The following is a 17,184-nucleotide window of genomic DNA, read 5'->3' on the forward strand; positions in this document are numbered from 1 at the left end:
CTATGAGACTAGTATGAATGCCTGGTTATCAAACTTATACATCACGATAGCTACAGACAATACAAAACATTCACTTCATCTGTTTCAATTAGTTTCACAAAAAAAACTATTTTTACTCTGAAATGTACAAGAGAAACAGAAATCCACATAGCAAAACAAATAACGGATAGCAAAGCTGAAATGAAATCCATTTGTTGATAGGAAATAACTGGCAACTACTTTGATAATTGATTGATTGATTAAACAAAATGATTCATGTCATCAAGTTTCTTACTCAATTATGTTAATGGGGAAAATATCAGCATTTTTTATGATTTTTTTTTTTTACAAAATAAAATGCTTATAATGCTTATAAAATGTACTACCATATTTAGCATCCTTTTAAACCAATTTTTCAGAAAGAGTGTACACAAATCTTTAACTCAGTACTAACTGATATACTGATTTGACATATTTAAAAAATGTATCTACAGTTGACTTGAGTCACTAAAGTCACTGCCTGTATATGTGATCGGCCCCTAACTACATAACCTGCTATTGACACATCAGTCAATTTAATCTCCCCGTGTGTTTGCTTACCTGTTCCATGTAATGATGACAGTGCAAGTTGTTTCCTGTCAGATTCCCTGTTAGGGTTATAGCATCAAAACCCTGTACCCTTTGCTCTTAGGAGAATGCTTTTTTTGTTGTAAACAAGGCCAATGGAGTTTGACTAGAGCGAGAGAACTGCACAGTAGCAGGTTTTGGAACGATAAGCTACGGCCTCCTGGACCTTTTCAAAGAGGTAAAACCATTGACCTCGGCATTGTCTTCCCCGATTACCTGGACAATGTTTTATCCAGTGCCAAAAGCCAGAGCTTATCTGTTGTTCCATGTTAATTCACTTCCATTTGTCTGATTCCTTACACCATTTTTTTTAAGATAATTTTTTTGGCATTTTTCAAGCTTTATTTGACAGTATGGACAGAAACAGAGTTGAAATGGGGAGACAGAGAGAGAGAGAGTGGGGATGACATGCAGGTTTCGAACCCGTGACCACTGCAACAAGGATTGAGTCCACATGGTATGTGCTCTACCCACTACGCCACCGGAGCGCCCCTGATTCCTTACACTATTATTGTGATGTATGTCCCTGCCATGTAGTCAGTTCACATGCTCCTGTGTAATACCAGGCGACAGGCGTCTCATGCAAGAGAAGAGGCAGATCTGCTGCTTCCAAATGGGTTTCAAAAGGAAAATCCCCTTGGTTTGTTTAAATGGAATTTAAGGTCAACGTAGGGAAGAATGATTAGGTCATACAGTCCTAACAAGGTTCACCAGAAAGGTCACCTGTTCACTTCCAAACACTCCCTTAGAGATTCCTCACATTCCTGAGCTTCATAAAAATATTTCTTTGATGAAGCGAGATATAGGCATCCCTTTGTGTGTACGTGTGTTTGGTATAATTACCAAGTGACAGTCTAACTTTGTTGATGTTTTATTAAATTAAATTTTATAGCCACGGTTACATTTAAGAAAGATTCTTAAGCCTGAGTGTAATTATCTGTTGCATTCATGTATTTCTGTCAGTTTATCCTGTGGTGTACAATTAAAGGTGCTATGTGGAGCATTCAGACTCTGATAAACCACTGACTCATAACTCTAAACGGTTGTATAAAGGATTGGCAGCTTCTATGGGTTCATCACCTGTTTATTTTTTTAGAAATGTACGTGAGATATTGCATTATAGTATCAATCAGAGAGCAAAGCATGTTTTTTCAGGGAAAGTGTAGGTCAAGTGTTCTGCTCTGGGATGTCTTATGGTAGTAGAAGTAGGAGACTGATGGAAAAATGACTTGCAACACATTGTTCATTTCAGGAAGTGAAATGAAAAACAATCATTATTCCGATTCGTTATGTACACTGTACACACTTACTTGTAAGTGTAGAGCAAAATACACACGGGAACTGTGGGAAGCGTTATGGGAAAATTAGTTTTTTCTTTTCTTTCCAGCCATCGACAACACTGCTAAATAGGCCAAAGACAACATCAAGCGCCGTCCAACTGGTTGAGACATAATATTGCTGTGATGATTGATGAATCGCTTAATATAGTCGTGATGTGTTGTGATGATGACACATTTCACAATGAAGGGCAGGAGGAACAGGTTTGAAAAAATCTGGTAAAGTTTTTCTCCTTCTTCCTCTCATGGCGGGGGAAGTAATCAACCAAGCCCGCCTTTTTCACCTGTCACCTCAGGCTGGTGTTATGCCTGGGATAATAATGGTCTCATTGTTTTCACCATTGTGTGAAAAGCACTCGTTGATTATCACATGCTTTTGTAAATCAAAACACCAAAATGGAGGGAGGATAAGGTTAATGCCTGTGATACTGTCAGGTCGTTTTTGACATGTTGTATATAAGATATATGAAAATTAGGTCAGCCCCAAAAGCTGACAAAAAAACAACAACACAAGCGCACAGAAGATGCTGCTGACATCGTGGGAAATTTCTGTAGTTGAGGACTCAGCTGTCTGTATAGTAAACAATTGCGCAAACGGATGTTTATTATTACAGGGTTTTGTGGGCATTTACTAGGATTCTGTTTCAAAAAGGTGAAGAGTCACCACGCCCCACTTGCAGAAGAGATCATATAAAGTAGAATGATACGAGAAGTTCATTTAGTAGCAGTTTGCCCTCTAGTGCTAACTAAATAATGCGCCCATTTATTCACCCTCCTTTCTGCTGTGCAATCATCTACTGTTTGGTGTCAGTATTAGCCTACTTCACTAAGCAGGATGGCCAAAAGCGGCGTTTATTATTTATGAAATCATATATTGTTCCATTGTCAAGATGTGCAGATATGTTACTGTGGCTTTGCACCAGCTGAACAGGCTTTTGTCCCGAAAGGAAAATGTTTGCCAGCTAACTGTGGCTTGTCTACAGCAACACTATACTAAGTGCTGGGAATGTTATATGAGTCACCACAGTTCTGTCACCACAGTTCTGTCAGTCAAATGAGGCAGTTTTTTTTCGAGCAATGGAGGCTCCCTGGAAATGTACTGTACAAATGGCGAAGATAACTTTGTTGGTTTTACCTCACTGGTGTTGCAAAGTTTAGTAGGCTAAGGGTTCATACTGTATTCATGTAGTTTCCTTCTCAGAGAACACACTGTTCTCTGTGGATGTATTCAAGGACTGGAGTGGCGATAAGCCTGCACTCTGCTTGCCCAGTTTACATCAGCACAGCCTGGTGTTTAAGTACCCAGTCGTGTTAGGGAGGTGATCTCTCATTTTCATTCATTTTGAAGATGTAGAATTAATGGTAAACATGTCCACCGCCATGCTAGAAACTGTTTGAGTCTGCACTTATGGGCAGCACAGTGGTATGTTAAGCTGAATACTAAAGTAAGCATGCTGCTGACATGCTCAACACGACAATGTTTACATACTAAGGTCAAATGTTACTAAAGACAGCTGAGGGAGTAGGAAATAGGATTATAATCAGTATTGGACAAATGGGACCTTGAATATATGTAGTAATTTTCATAGAAATAATCCATCCACTAGTTTTTTCAGTATTCAAATGTGAACCTTGGTGTTGCTAGAGGAAAAGTGAGGGAATCACCAACGTCATCAGGGTTCATCCTCTCAGGACCATCAATGTCTGTACTGATATTTTTACTGGAAAATTCATTTAATCATTTGTTGAGATATGAAGGTCTGGACCGAAGTCTTTTTTTTATTCTCTGATTAAACTACATCTTTGTGCCACACTTTTATTGCTACCCATACTTACGAGAAGCTCTTGTCTTGCCTTGTGATTCTGTTAAACAAGTACCGGTACTGTGTTTCACATTCTCCCGCATCAATTTTTTGATTTGATTTCTTGCGTAATGGCTCAACCTAGAGAGAGAGAGAGACCTCTTCGCCATAAAACTGACACTGAATTAGAGAACATGAGTTTGCCCTCTTTTGACCTTTTAAATCAAACCGGACTTTATCAAAAGAACAAGTTTCGCTTTCTTGTGCATCTGGGGAATCTTTTTGCGGGCATCTGGGTCTGCTGGCACACCGATTGTGTCGTCTGACGGTGAACTAGAGTGTAACTCTGCGTGCCAGACGATGCAGGTGTATCTGTTACCTGGATTGTTGTCCTTTTGCACGCCACGCCTCTTCCTTCCCTTCTCTTGGGGAGAAGTTTATGTTTAATTCATTGAAAACCAAGAGCGTGAACATTGTTATTGGAACACACAGGCTTTGACCTGGACACATTAACATCAGGGTCCAGTATCCAGTGTATGGAGGCGGACTACATACTCGCTTCTAGAGAAACAGTGGGCGATCAGACCTCTCCCACTGTCATCAAAGTGTGTTCGGTTGGGGTTTGTGCCTATTAGAGAGGCTTAAGCACCTGGCAGACAGCACCCTCAGATCTGGGGAGAATGTCTCTGCATGGCTGTTCTGCCTGGCGGTGCAAAACAAGAGAGAGGGGCAAGTTAGGGCAGGGAAGTGAAGTGTGTGTGTGTGGGGTGTTTCAGTTTAAAAGCAGGGCTCTTAAACCCTCGCTCTTTACAAAACATTTTAACTATATACACTGATAACAATGCTAGGGATTATATAGATTAGATGACATTAACAGCAACCTAACAAAAAAGAATCATTGGTCCATCCCTTTTTTAAATCCAAAGTGTATATACCCACCACGGATATTTTTTTTTTAAGATATTTTTTTGGGGCATTTTTAATGCTTTATTGATAGTGTAGAGACAGAGTTAAAATGGGGCAGAGAGGGGAGTGACATCCTGAGAACGACCGCGGGCTGGAATCGAACCCGGGTCCGCTGCTGGCCGAGGCCCATGGAGGGGACGCCTTACTAATAAAACTGAGCTAAAGGCGCCCCCTCCACCATGGATAGTTGGGTGACTTGGGTCACGTCCTCAATATTACTTCAGGGTATTTTAACGACATGGGGGGAGGTTTACAATCTACAAACCCAATTCCGAAAAATTTGGGACGTTATGTAAAATGTGTGTAACGATGTATTTGATGTAAATACATATGATGTATTTGTACTGTTATTTATTGAATATACATGTCAAAAAGGATTAGGAAATGATCACATTCTGTTTTGTTCACATTTTACGTAACGTCCCAACTTGTTGGGGATTTGGGGTTGTACGATAAAAATAAAGTTGGTATTTACAGGATGACACTAGCATTTCTAGACTGCCCGAAGTTAACTCTGGCCTCGGTTTGGTCAGGAATAAAAACAAAAAATTAAATAGCTCAGTATTTGCCTCAGAATTTTAGTCCTAGCAGAGTGGTGAGGGCGTAAAAACAGAATACGACTTGCATGAAAATAAGATTATAGGGAAAATGTTATCTACCAGTTAACTGAAATGATGAAATATGTGGGGGGGAAAAAACACCCTGGCCACGGCAGGTCAAACTGCTGCTGTTTATTGATAAAGTGTTTATCTTGACAAGTTTTACAGTAGGTCACAGATAACAATAGATTAGGTGTGAAATAATAAAGACGGTTCGTAAACTCTGATTTTGAAGCCTTGCAAGATTACTAAAAGAAATGGAAAAAAAAGGAAAACTAATTGGTATAAAGGGTCACTAGAGTGCTTCTAGCCTAAAATGAGTAGTCATGGCTCAAATCTTCAAAGTATTGCCATGGTTGTCATAAACACCCTTAAGCGCCATCTGTATCACTGTTTGTAAGTTGATTACAGTAGCTGATGACGCAACACATCTCCTGAAGCCTTCTGTCTGTGTTTACTGCCAGGGAATCCGTATTTTATCAAAACAAACTTGCCAACAGATGTTTGCTCTTTTAAAAACGTTCTACTTTAGATCCACCATTATTTACATGTCATAAAATGTAATCCCTTAACATGTATTCCCCCTTGAGGTGATTTTTTTTAACATGTTGTTTTGTCCTTACTTTGGCTTAAACTCTGCGGCCTGAATGGACTTCTAAAACCATATCACATCCATTAGATGTAGTGTGTTTATCCAAATCCATGATGTAAACATCAGTTTGGGCTTTATATGTAATCGCTATCAGCCCATTAATACAGCCGGCTTGCGCACAATCCACCAGTGACAGATGGTGTCTTAAGTATGTCGATGATTAATATGGCCATGGACAATATAACAATGTGATCCAACAGCCAGTGATAATATGAGCTCCTCATTAACTTGCAGTCGTGGCCCACCTTTACCATCGTGGTAACCAGATAATTGTTGACTAACTTTACCCTACACATGCACTTCAACCTTCTGTTTACATACTAGCTTGAAACTGAACACCCAAGCATCGGATTCTGTCTAAATAGTGATCCATTTCAACTTGTTGCTATGTGCTGGTAACACATGTAATCAATTTTATTTTCTTGTCCCAGTAAAGTGCTTTTGTCTTGACTCACTCACGACCATGAGAATGTTTTCCATTTGCTCAGATGGCGTACATTCCATGTCATGTCTGCTCAGCACACCAGGAAGTGAACAAACCACCTTAACCGCAATTGAGGTTGAGGTGTCCTATATAGGAAAATAAAACTGAAAACAAGAGGGATAAATATGGTTGACAACAAAAAATTTGACTCAAAATCAAGTTACAAAAAGGAAAAGTGACTGACGGTTCTCTGGATCAGACAGTTTACCTCTAGACAGCAGCTCTTGATTAACGGACTAACCTAATTTATTCAGTGTATTCTTGCTGCATAATAACAAATGTAATGCTGCTGGAAACAATTGGGAACATTTTTCACATGTATAACCGTGTGCTGTAGAGCTGCAGGCCTCTTTAGAAACATGGTTTTAATCTTCTTTTTTTAGGAATAGATGAGTTTTATTCACTTACTCCCCCTTGTGGCAAAAGCTATATGTCTCTCAGTGAAGTCTTCGAAAGGAAATACATGCTGTGTTACCAGACTACCAGAGTTCTGTCTTGAAAATGGTGTCTAACAAACAAAGCAAACAAAGCAGTGTAGTGTTTTTAACATTGCTAAAGCCGTGGCTCAAAGTAAAAGGGAGCCACCCAAAACCAGATCATACCTCAAATCCCTGACAGCAGCTTTCCCATCCCTTCGATGTTTACATGTATGATCTCAGTTTGATCTGTGGCATGGCTGACCAATCGGGGGCCAGCCTGCCTGCAGATGGGGAGCAACAGTGGGATGTTGGGTGTTTCACTCAGCATTGAGTGGGGGGGAAATACAGAGGAGAGGGATGTCAGGAATTAGGCTACCGAGGATTAGTGTCTGAGCTCTGGTCGTCTATTGGCTGTAGAGACCTCCTCTGCTCCGCGTGGACCTGAACTGACCACAACAACAACTTGACATCAAAAACAAGCATTATTATGATCCACTCTTGATCTTTCCAGAATGTTTTTCAACTGACGGACTGCCACTTTTATTTATCAAGATTTTCTTCTCATTCTTGAACACAACTTGGCCATAGTTTTGGTGTTCTTGTGGATTACTTTATAAGATTCAGTCGTGATCATGGTAGTGATTCTGACCAATACTTCGGCAATATATCTTTACTGCTTTCCGACAGCTTTCACAAGGAAAGGTGAGTGATGCCAATGATTGGTTTATGACTGAGACCAATTGCTCCTGCCCAGGTTGTTGAAATTGCTATTCATGTATGACTTTACAGACTGGATCAACTGGCTCACCTAAGACTTGGCAATTAAGTAATAAAGTGTGGACATTTACTGTAGAGTAGACCATAAAAATCACTGTCAGTTTGTAATGTGGACTCTCTTGAAATAGAATGAGCTGTGATTGGAAGTCTCACTTAAGTCACTAAGACTCTGAATAGCAGGAGAAGTTTAAATAAGGTTTTGGCATATTTATAGATTATTGCTTCTTGGGATTTTGCACCACCATAGCACCAGGTAATGCTGTTACAGCTGAGACTGGTAATTATTAGCAGCGATCACTAAGTACATGGCTGTCAAGGCTAATTCCAGCATGGTCTTACAGTGACAGTGCAGTTAGTAGAGTACAGTATGTTGGCTAAAAGTGGAGCAGCTGTCACCATTACATAAAAGTGTTTCAGCAGGTCTTTAGCCCATTGATCCCAGACTGGGAGCGTGTGGACACCACATGGATCACAAGAGTTGAATCGCATGCCAAGTTGTTCAGCAAAAGTAAAACTGCTGTGACATTTAGTTTTTGTTTTTTTATATATATTTATATTGGTTTCATCAAGTTTTTTTTCATCCATTTTTATATGATATATTTCTATACTTATGAGTTATGCACTGAAAACCATAACACTTTACTGGTAACTCAACGTGATTTTGAATGACAAGTCATTGGAAGAGGTTATTCAGGTTTTTGGAGTTCACATGACGTAATTAGTGTCTCAAAGCAAATTGTAATTTTTTTTGGATGGCGCTCATAGTAAATGACATGGAATTTCAGGTATTATATTAGTTGATTCATTGATGAATTAAAAAAAATAGAAGTGATGTTCAATGCGTGAAACACGAAATGACTGCAATTTTATTATTGTCCTTCTCACTGTCTAACTTACGTAGACTAAAAGGTAATGCGTAATACCGAGCATACGTTGCTGATATTTGTTTTGATATGATAATCCCTTCTTAGAAGTCATTCTCAGTGTCACTGGGCCTTAATCAGAGCCGGCCCGACGCATAAGCGAACTAAGCGGCCGCTTAGGGCCCCCGACTGCCTGGGGGGCCCCCTCAAAAAAAAAAAAAAAAAAAAAAATGTTTTTTTTTTTATTTTATTTTTTTTAGTTTGTGTGTTTGATATCAACATCATATTATGCAAATGTGAGTTATCATACAAAAAAAGGAATAAAATGTTTTGGTCTAGACAATTAATAGCCTAAAAATGTAATCAGTTCATCTGGGAGGAAATCCGAAATTATCTGATCATGTCACGTTCACATCCATACACAGTGTGTATTGAGTTTATTTAAAAACAATTGGAAATGGGGCTGCCCTCAGTTGCCTATGCACTGTGTGTATAGTTTATAGCCTATTTCAGCCTTGTCTGTGGAAAAGAAGATACAGTAGCTGGACAACAGAGTTCTTCTGCTTCGTTCCTCTCACTGCATTTAAATGCATTCACTATATTACAGAGAAATATGTCCCGTAAAAGAAAAAGAGCTCCAAGCCCAACCCAGAGGACCCTCCATAATATTTTATTTTATATTAATATTTTTATGGAAAATCCATGTGTCCTTCTTCAATAGCTTCTAATTCATCTGACCCAGTCTCTCCAAATTATTAGTTCACACAATTTCTCAAATTTAGCCTCTTAATTTTCCTCTCAAAGTGCACCAGATTCATGAATTTCACTTTAAAAAGGTTAAAAAAAACTCCCGGGGGGGCATACCCCCGGACCCTCCTAGGAGGGTCTGAATCTCGGCTGTCTAATACTTTCGCACAGCCGCACAGTGGAGGCACTAGCGGAAAAACACTGGGTGTGTGAATGATATTTAACAAAGATCTATAGTTTCAGCAGCGCTAACATTGGAGAGGGGCCCCCTAATCATATTTCGCTTAGGGCCCCCTGAAGGCTTGGGCCGGCTCTGGCCTTAATCCTGCATGAGTGGAACTAGGGTTCAACCTTTTGAATTCAGTCACTCTCATGCATTAACCAGCACACACACATTTAGTGTTTCTGTGCTTAAATATCCCTGGCATACACCTGAATGCTGTAATAATGTCCATATGGCCCACTTATCTACTGTAACATTAACACAGAGCTTCGAGTTGATCCAGGCTGATCCCCCCTCCTCTCTCTCTCTCTCTCTACTTCCAGCTGTCCCGAAGCAGGGTGATGACGAAAAAACGCAATCAACCCCGTTGAGGGAGAATGTGTTTGTCGAGGGCAGCAGGCCCCAGTACCTGGAGAACCTTCACACTGAGGCCCTGGAAGGGTTGAAAATGATGCAGGAAGAAGGTACAAAACACTATAGAGAAACAGTCTTACGTTTCTGCACTAAATTAAAGGTGTCCCATGCTAACATGTTGATAACTGTCCCCACATTACTCAAGTGGGGGTGCACCAGACAATATAAGTATTCTAAATGCCATTTTAAATCTACAGAGTTGAATTTTACTCTCTTTACAGAAACCAATAATGGGGTGGAGTACCAGGATAATGAAAGCACAATTGTAAGTGGCATTCCTTTTTTGTGACACTAACTGTAAATGTGGAGCTGTTCAAAGGATTTGTTTTCAAAAAGATTGTGTTTCTCCTTTTCCAGTCCGCAATGACTGTCCAGACAGATGGGGACGGGTTTATGACAGACAGTACCATTGCTGACACATCTTCTGTCGTCTCTGTAAAATCATCTGTGTCCACAAGATCTTCTCGCTCAGGACTCACCAGGCAAGGTAACTTCACAGCATACTATTTTAACTATACAACATACAGTGATAAATATGACAAAATAAAATGTAATCAGTGAGATGTACAGTTTGGATTCAGTTAGAATTGTTGGAAGGGTCAAATGATTTTCTCTTTCTTCCCCTCATGCTTCTGTCTGCCCAGCATCAACATTCAGGCCCTTGAATTCTGGGAAAAAGTCAGATAAGGCCAAGACAAGGAGAAGACACAGGAAGCCTTCTGCGGGTATCCCACAGCATGTTCAGAGAGAACTGGGTATGCAGCAACTTATAAAGTACTCTCTTAATTTGAATGGGATGCATTCAGAAATATCATGGTATTAGATATGGTTGTGTTACTGTCTATATAGAAAGCAACTGGACGCATGGTTTTTGTACATGTCAATTTAATTTATTATTAATTTGAAAGTGATAATGCTAATTAATCCTACTGTCTTCTTTCAGGACTGGACAGAGTTGGCTGGATCCTGACTCAGAGGACAGATGATAACCAGTTCTATAATGGTGATACTGATGAGAGCCCGACCACTGATGGGCCGCAGCAGGCAGCAAAGTCACAAAAGGGAGCCAGTAGAAGCCTCCAAAACATGAACGTCATCCATCCCCTCAACAAAGAACAACTTGACAAGCTTGATGCCTCCAACGCGGGTCATAGGGATGACCTGGCCCTGCTGCACCGCATGGGCCCTGACTTTTCAGGTGCCCACAGGCCTCGATCCCTGGCCGTTCCCTGGATGACCACCACCAACAGTTCTGCGCAGGAGCCACCCAGCCCTGTCATGTCCATATCACCCCAGGCTCCCTACATGTCCAAAATCATTCCCAATGCTGTGTTGCCACCATCCATCGATGTGGTGGAAATCAGTCGCGGGCGGAGTCGAAACAGCGTCCGCACTGTCAGCAAGAGCAGCCTGCTGCTGTCCAGCCCGGCCCCTTCCCGTGCCTCCTGCAGAACCACTTCCTCCAGATCCTCCAACCTCACCTCCGCCTCCCAATACAACACTCAGAATGTGTCCGACAGCTCTTGTTGGAGCAACTCCGAGTCCTCAGATACCTTGGTATCGGACTCCTCAACAATCTCCAGAAGCAGCACCCCCAGACAGATGAGGACCCAGGACAAAGATGCTAAAGAAGACAAAATCAGTGTTCACTCTTCCATCAGTAAGGCTTCTAAAAGCACCTCCAATGGTACGCTTGTTAACAAGGAAGACATGGTTAAGACAGAGGGGCAGTTTGCGCGTAGCCACTCTATCATGAAGGCTAAGAAGGCTCCTCCCCCTCCAAACCGCTCCTATTCCCTTCACAATAAAATGAAGCGACGGTCCCGTGATCTGGCAGAGGTTAGGGTCGTTCCAACTTCTCCCTATAGCATCTCAGCCGCAGGTGAAGAAGATGAACAAAACAAATCAGGTTCTTCTCCTATATCCCCCAGTATCATAGACAGCCCTGGATACAATGCTGACACCAGTTCTCTGGAGGACTCTCCAGGTTCTGTGTCATTGATTCCTATCAGATCCCAGCTGCAGGCACCAAATGCAGAGGAAACTGGAAAGGTTGAGGAAACTGAACCACCTCTGGAGAATACGCTGAGTAATATAGTCTCCCCGTCCAGCGGCTACTCTAGCCAAGATGGCACACCTGCACAACTTTCTAAGCAGACCCACAGCTCATCTCCAAGACACAAGAGAGGCATTTTGGCAAAGCTTCAAAGGTTATTTCCTGGGTCCTCTCCTACTGCCTCACCTCTACCCCCTCTCACACAGCCAGAGGATACCAAATCCACAAAATCCACAGAGGCTCTCAAATCTGATTTCAATACCGCCAGTGTCAGCCCCTCTGTAAGGACCTTGAGAGATCTCTTCAACATCCCTCCGCCACCTATAATCCATGCACCCCCACCCCCACCACCAGAGGTATGGGCTCACTCCAAGCGCTCAGTGGAGTTGCTGCTTGGACCCCCAGTACCTGATAACCTTTACGCCATTATAAAGAAAAATCCAAAGGACAGGAGACAACAGAGACAGTCACCTTCTGCATTGACAGAGGGCTCTGTGAAAAGCTTAGTGGTGGAGAGAAAACACAAGAATCCAACTTTAACCGTGGAGTCTGTAAGTGGATCGATGCACGTGCCGGAAACAAAGACTTTTCAAGAAAGTAGGGTTATGAATGCTGAGATACACAAAGAAAACAATGCCAGACTGGCTGAGCAGAATGTTGATTTGAAAGGAAACAACGAAGTGACAGAAAGAGTTGAGAAAGTAAGAGTAAGTGACCTATTAAATGGGATGTTAGTGAAGGCCGTAGAGAAACGTCAGGGAAGGCTGTCAATAGTGAAAGAGGAAGAAGCCAAAAAGACATCCACACAAGCTGCAGAGATAAAGACTAACAAGGACAGTTTACCTGCCATTTTATTAGCACGCACTCCTCCATCTCCGTCCCCACCTCTGGTTCACCATCCTCCCCAACCTCCCGCCAAGCAGATCGCAGAGGTCGTTTCTGACCCATCGGTACGAGTTGTCGTATCCCCCGAGTCATCCTGGCCCCCACCACCTCCGGCACTGGTACAAGTGGGTCTCAATGGGCCTGCTGAGATTGATATCCCTCTCCCGCCTCCGCCAATGTTTAGCGAACAGGTGCTAGTGTTACCTGTTCAGGTGCCACCAGTGAGGGCCACAACTGGTGGGGACTCCTCTGGTAGCATATCTCAGGGGACAGTACCGCCGACCCTGAATATCCCACCTCCTCCATCATATTCGGCTCCCCCTCCGCCACCAACTAAAGATGTTTCTCCTCCGCCACCTCCTAAAGAGGTATTTCCTCCGCCACCACCCAAAAATGTTTCTCCTCTCTCAGAACCTATAAGGGTTATTCTTCTGCCACCACACACAGATGTTTCTCCCCCACCACTTCCTAAAGACGCATCTCCTCCACCACCTAAAGAGGTATCTCCTCCGCCACCTCCTAAAGAGGTATTTCCTCCACCACCACCACCCAAAAATGTTTCTCCTCCCTCAGAACCTATAAGGATTATTCTTCTGCCACCACCTAAAGAGATATCTCCTCCACCACCTCCTAAAGAGGTATCTCCACCACCACCACCACCTAAAGAGGTATCTCCTCCACCACCTCCTAAAGAGGTATCTCCACCACCACCACCACCTAAAGAGGTATCTCCACCACCACCTAAAGAGGTATCTCCACCACCACCACCACCTAAAGAGGTATCTCCACCACCACCTAAAGAGGTATCTCCTCCTCCACCACCTAAAGAGCTATCTCCTCCTCCACCACCACTTAAAGAGCTATCTCCTCCACCACCTCCTAAAGAGGTATCTCCTCTGTCACAACTAGAAGTTATTCCTCCACCACTTCCTAAAGATGTTTCTCCTCCACCACCTCCTGAAGATGTATCTCCTCCACCAGTTCCTAAAGAGGTATCCCCTCCACCATCTACTAAAGAGGTATCTCCTGCACAAATGAAAGAAGTATTTCTGCCACCCCCTAAACAGTTTTCTCCTCCATCACCTAAAGAAGTCTCTCCTCCGCCGCTGCTGACGCCTAATGAGCTTCCTTCTGTAAGGCCTGAACAGTCCTCTCCTCCTCTGGCCCCCCCTCCACTTTTTAAAGACGTTGCCCCTACGCTGGTTACGGTGGGATCTCTTGCACCAGTTAAAGATGTCTCCCCTCCACAGGTTATCACGACCTCTCCTCTACCTCCTAAACACGTCTCCACTCTGTCAACCGAAGAGGTTTCTCTGCCTTCTTCTGAAGAGGCAGGCAAGCTCGGACCACCACTAAGTATTCCTCCTCCACCACCCAAACCGTCACAACCCCAGTCGTTAGAGCAGGAGAATGACCTTCCACAAGAGAGCATACCTTCCACATTTGAACCTGACTTGGTTTCATGTAACAGTATTCTCGCTCCCCCTCAGAGTATTCCACCTCCGCCTCAAATACAGGTTCTATCCCCAAATACTGATGGTCCATCAACCCAAGATGCCTCTCCTTCACCCCCATTTGAAGCTTCTATCCCACCATCTCCTGAAAAGGTTCAAACCCCTGCACCTTCTCTACCTGCAAATGTATCTTTACCCCCACCTTTACCTCTGCAGGATCTTGCCAGTATTGAGCACCAGCCTAGTCCTGCAAGTACAGAAAACCAAACCCCGGAGTGCACCTCTGCCCCTGTTGTGCAGGAGGAAACCGCTCCCATTGTCAGCCCTTCCCTTCAACAGTCTGCACCTAGCAGCCCCGAGCCTCCTAAAGCTCAGGGGAAACTAGAGGCCAAAGTCATGATGCCGAGCAATGAGGTCCAAATCTCATCTGCCAGTTGCGAGGCTCCTCAGAAGCCAATCAGAAGGTCTCTAATCATTACCTCTCCGACATCGACCTTTGCACCTAGTCTAGTTGGAGCTTCGCCTCTGCCCTTCAAGATCCAGTCTCTTGTGGTTCCCACTCCATCTTCATCCACAGCTCTCTCCCCTACGAAAAAGTCTCCTCCAGCCATGGCCACCTCTCCGTCAATGAACCTACAGGAGGCCATCCGCCTGAGGACAGCTGCCAGATCAAAAGACAATCCCTCCTCTCGCCTCAGCTTGCAATCACAGACATCACCAATAGACTTCAGCAAGTCTCCGACCAGCACAGCAAGCTTTATCTTCTCCAAGAGCAACAAGAAGGTGGTGATTGAGACCAAGTCTGCAAAGGAGACCAAGGCAACCATAAAGGAGAACCTGGATGTTTCCTCTGTCACAAAGGTGCCACCGCCTGTTGCAAAGAAACCTAAAACAAAGGGCAAGGAGATTGAGACGAGTGAAGGGACGGAAGAACCTGCAGGACAGGAAGCCCTTCAAGAGAGTATCAAGGGTAAGAGACATTATTCACTATAAATAAAACATATCAGATTAAGACTGGAAATTATGTAGCTAGGCTGCGTTCACATTATAGTGACAAAGACAAAGTCAGAAAAAACCCAATCCCTGGGAATTGCATTTACGTAAATTTTAATTTAAATATCAATACCAATGTTATCATTTTAAATTTAATTAAAAAAGATTCACAGTTTGTATCTTTTTTCAGAGCAAAATTTCTCCAAATATGTAATACTGTTAAAGTAGCTCAATAAGACTTTATAAAAAGAAAGTGACTAGAAGGTTAGCATTAGTGTTAACATTTCTTATATTCTACCAAAATTGTGTGAACGCAAGTGTAGCAGGTGGAACTTTTGACCATGTTCAGGATCTTAGTTAAGCTTGTTAGCATGCTAACATTTGCTAATTAGCACTCAACCAAAGTTGACATATTAAAGAGATGAAAAGTCTTTACCTCTGATAACATTTCAGTCTGGACTGAATAGTTGGACCAACTGATTGACATATCCATCCATTTTCAATAATGTTTTAATGTAATTTACAATTTTTCTGCACTCCTTTAAAGTAATCTTGTTGAAACTGTCCCACCTCAGATGCTGCAGAGAAAACAAATGGGACAGCAGGTACTGTTGGAGGAGCGATGACATCAACATGATTGTAAAGACTGAATGAGACATGGGAAGGACTTATCAACTACACTGAATTTGCTGCAAGTTGGTCTTTGTGTGTAAGAGACAATAAACATGATTTGGATAGATGATATGCTTACTTCATATATTGCATTTGGAAAAGTTTGGGATTCTTAAGAAAATCTTTTGAAATTGATGTTAATGGTGTTGGTATTAATTTGACTCATTTAGCATTTTACTGATAGTAAATACTACATGTTTTCTTTTGCCATAGAGTCTTCTGAGCTTTACAGTTGCAATAGAAGGGGATATACCGCCCTCTAGTGTCAAATGATGATTGAATCACTTGTGTCCTGCTGATCAGGGGCCGGTTTCCCGATAACGTCATCTCTTAGCGCGCTACGAAGACTCCTACGTTATGACTTACCAAAGTTGTTTACCTCTGTAGTCGTGGTTCCCGAACGGTCTCTTAAGAGTCTTCTTAAGAAACAGTCCCTACGTGGCTCGTACAGGGCGCTGTCCAGTGCTGAAATCGATGGCTCAGAGTTCGATTTTCCATTTCCTGCTTATTTCATGCGAAGCTGCATGACAAGTCTTTGCGAATAAAAGATTACTAGAAATCCTTCTAAGCCGAAACATTTATTTAACACCTCTTGCTTTATAATCTAAGTATCTTTAAGAACAATAATCACGTTTCGTGGTGGGTCAGTAAGGAAACTGAAAGTAGAATATCGCCAATGGCCTATATCAATAAAAACAGATGGCCCAAACAGCGTCCAAATGAGCTAAAATCCTAAATACAATAAACAGTAACATGGCACACTTATTTTAAGGTAAGCTTTAATTGATTATTCATTAATTTTTTCACACGTTTACATGTTTTGAGGCGGAGAATCCGACGCACACTGCGGAGCTGTCAGCTGAGCCGGCTCAGCTGACAGCTCCGCAGTGCGATGGTTCTAGTGTTAACCTTGGTCGAACGTATTACCATAGCCTATAGGCCTACTGATTTAAAAAAGGTAGCCTAGGCTATAGAAAAATATAGAAACAGCGGAGGAGATTAAGATTGTTTCCAGCAATTATTTTCTTCATGAATGACTTGTGGCAGTTCCATGCGCAACAGGGATGTCACTCGTGTCCGTTTTACGCATGGTGCTTACGGAAGGAAATGTGGGGGTCTGTAGTAGCCAAGCCTATCTCTGGCGATGCCACAGCGATCACAGGGACTTCACTTGTCATTAAACTTATAAATCTGACTGTATTTCATATCAAAGGGACACAGCGATGACTGTATTA

General features: G+C 42.4%; 1 protein-coding gene across 4 annotated transcripts in view; it reads left to right on the plus strand.

Annotated features, from left to right (window-relative positions):
* Window positions 1-16,785, plus strand: part of LOC307261956 (uncharacterized protein) — a 28,580-nt gene extending 11,795 nt beyond the window's left edge. For all 4 annotated transcript variants that reach the window (XM_080042687.1, XM_080042688.1, XM_080042689.1 and 1 more), the window contains exons 3-8: window positions 9,799-9,939; window positions 10,111-10,154; window positions 10,247-10,376; window positions 10,534-10,644; window positions 10,833-15,254; window positions 15,853-16,785. In XM_080042687.1, coding sequence (XP_079898813.1) covers window positions 9,799-9,939; window positions 10,111-10,154; window positions 10,247-10,376; window positions 10,534-10,644; window positions 10,833-15,254; window positions 15,853-15,914 — 4,910 coding nt within the window. In that variant the 3' untranslated portion in view covers window positions 15,915-16,785. The remainder of the gene's footprint in view (window positions 1-9,798; window positions 9,940-10,110; window positions 10,155-10,246; window positions 10,377-10,533; window positions 10,645-10,832; window positions 15,255-15,852) is intronic.
* The last annotated feature ends 399 nt before the right edge of the window (window positions 16,786-17,184 follow it).

The sequence above is a fragment of the Ammodytes marinus genome (genome assembly GCF_949987685.1).
Source record: "Ammodytes marinus genome assembly, chromosome: 15".
Classification (NCBI taxonomy): Eukaryota; Metazoa; Chordata; class Actinopteri; order Uranoscopiformes; family Ammodytidae; genus Ammodytes; species Ammodytes marinus.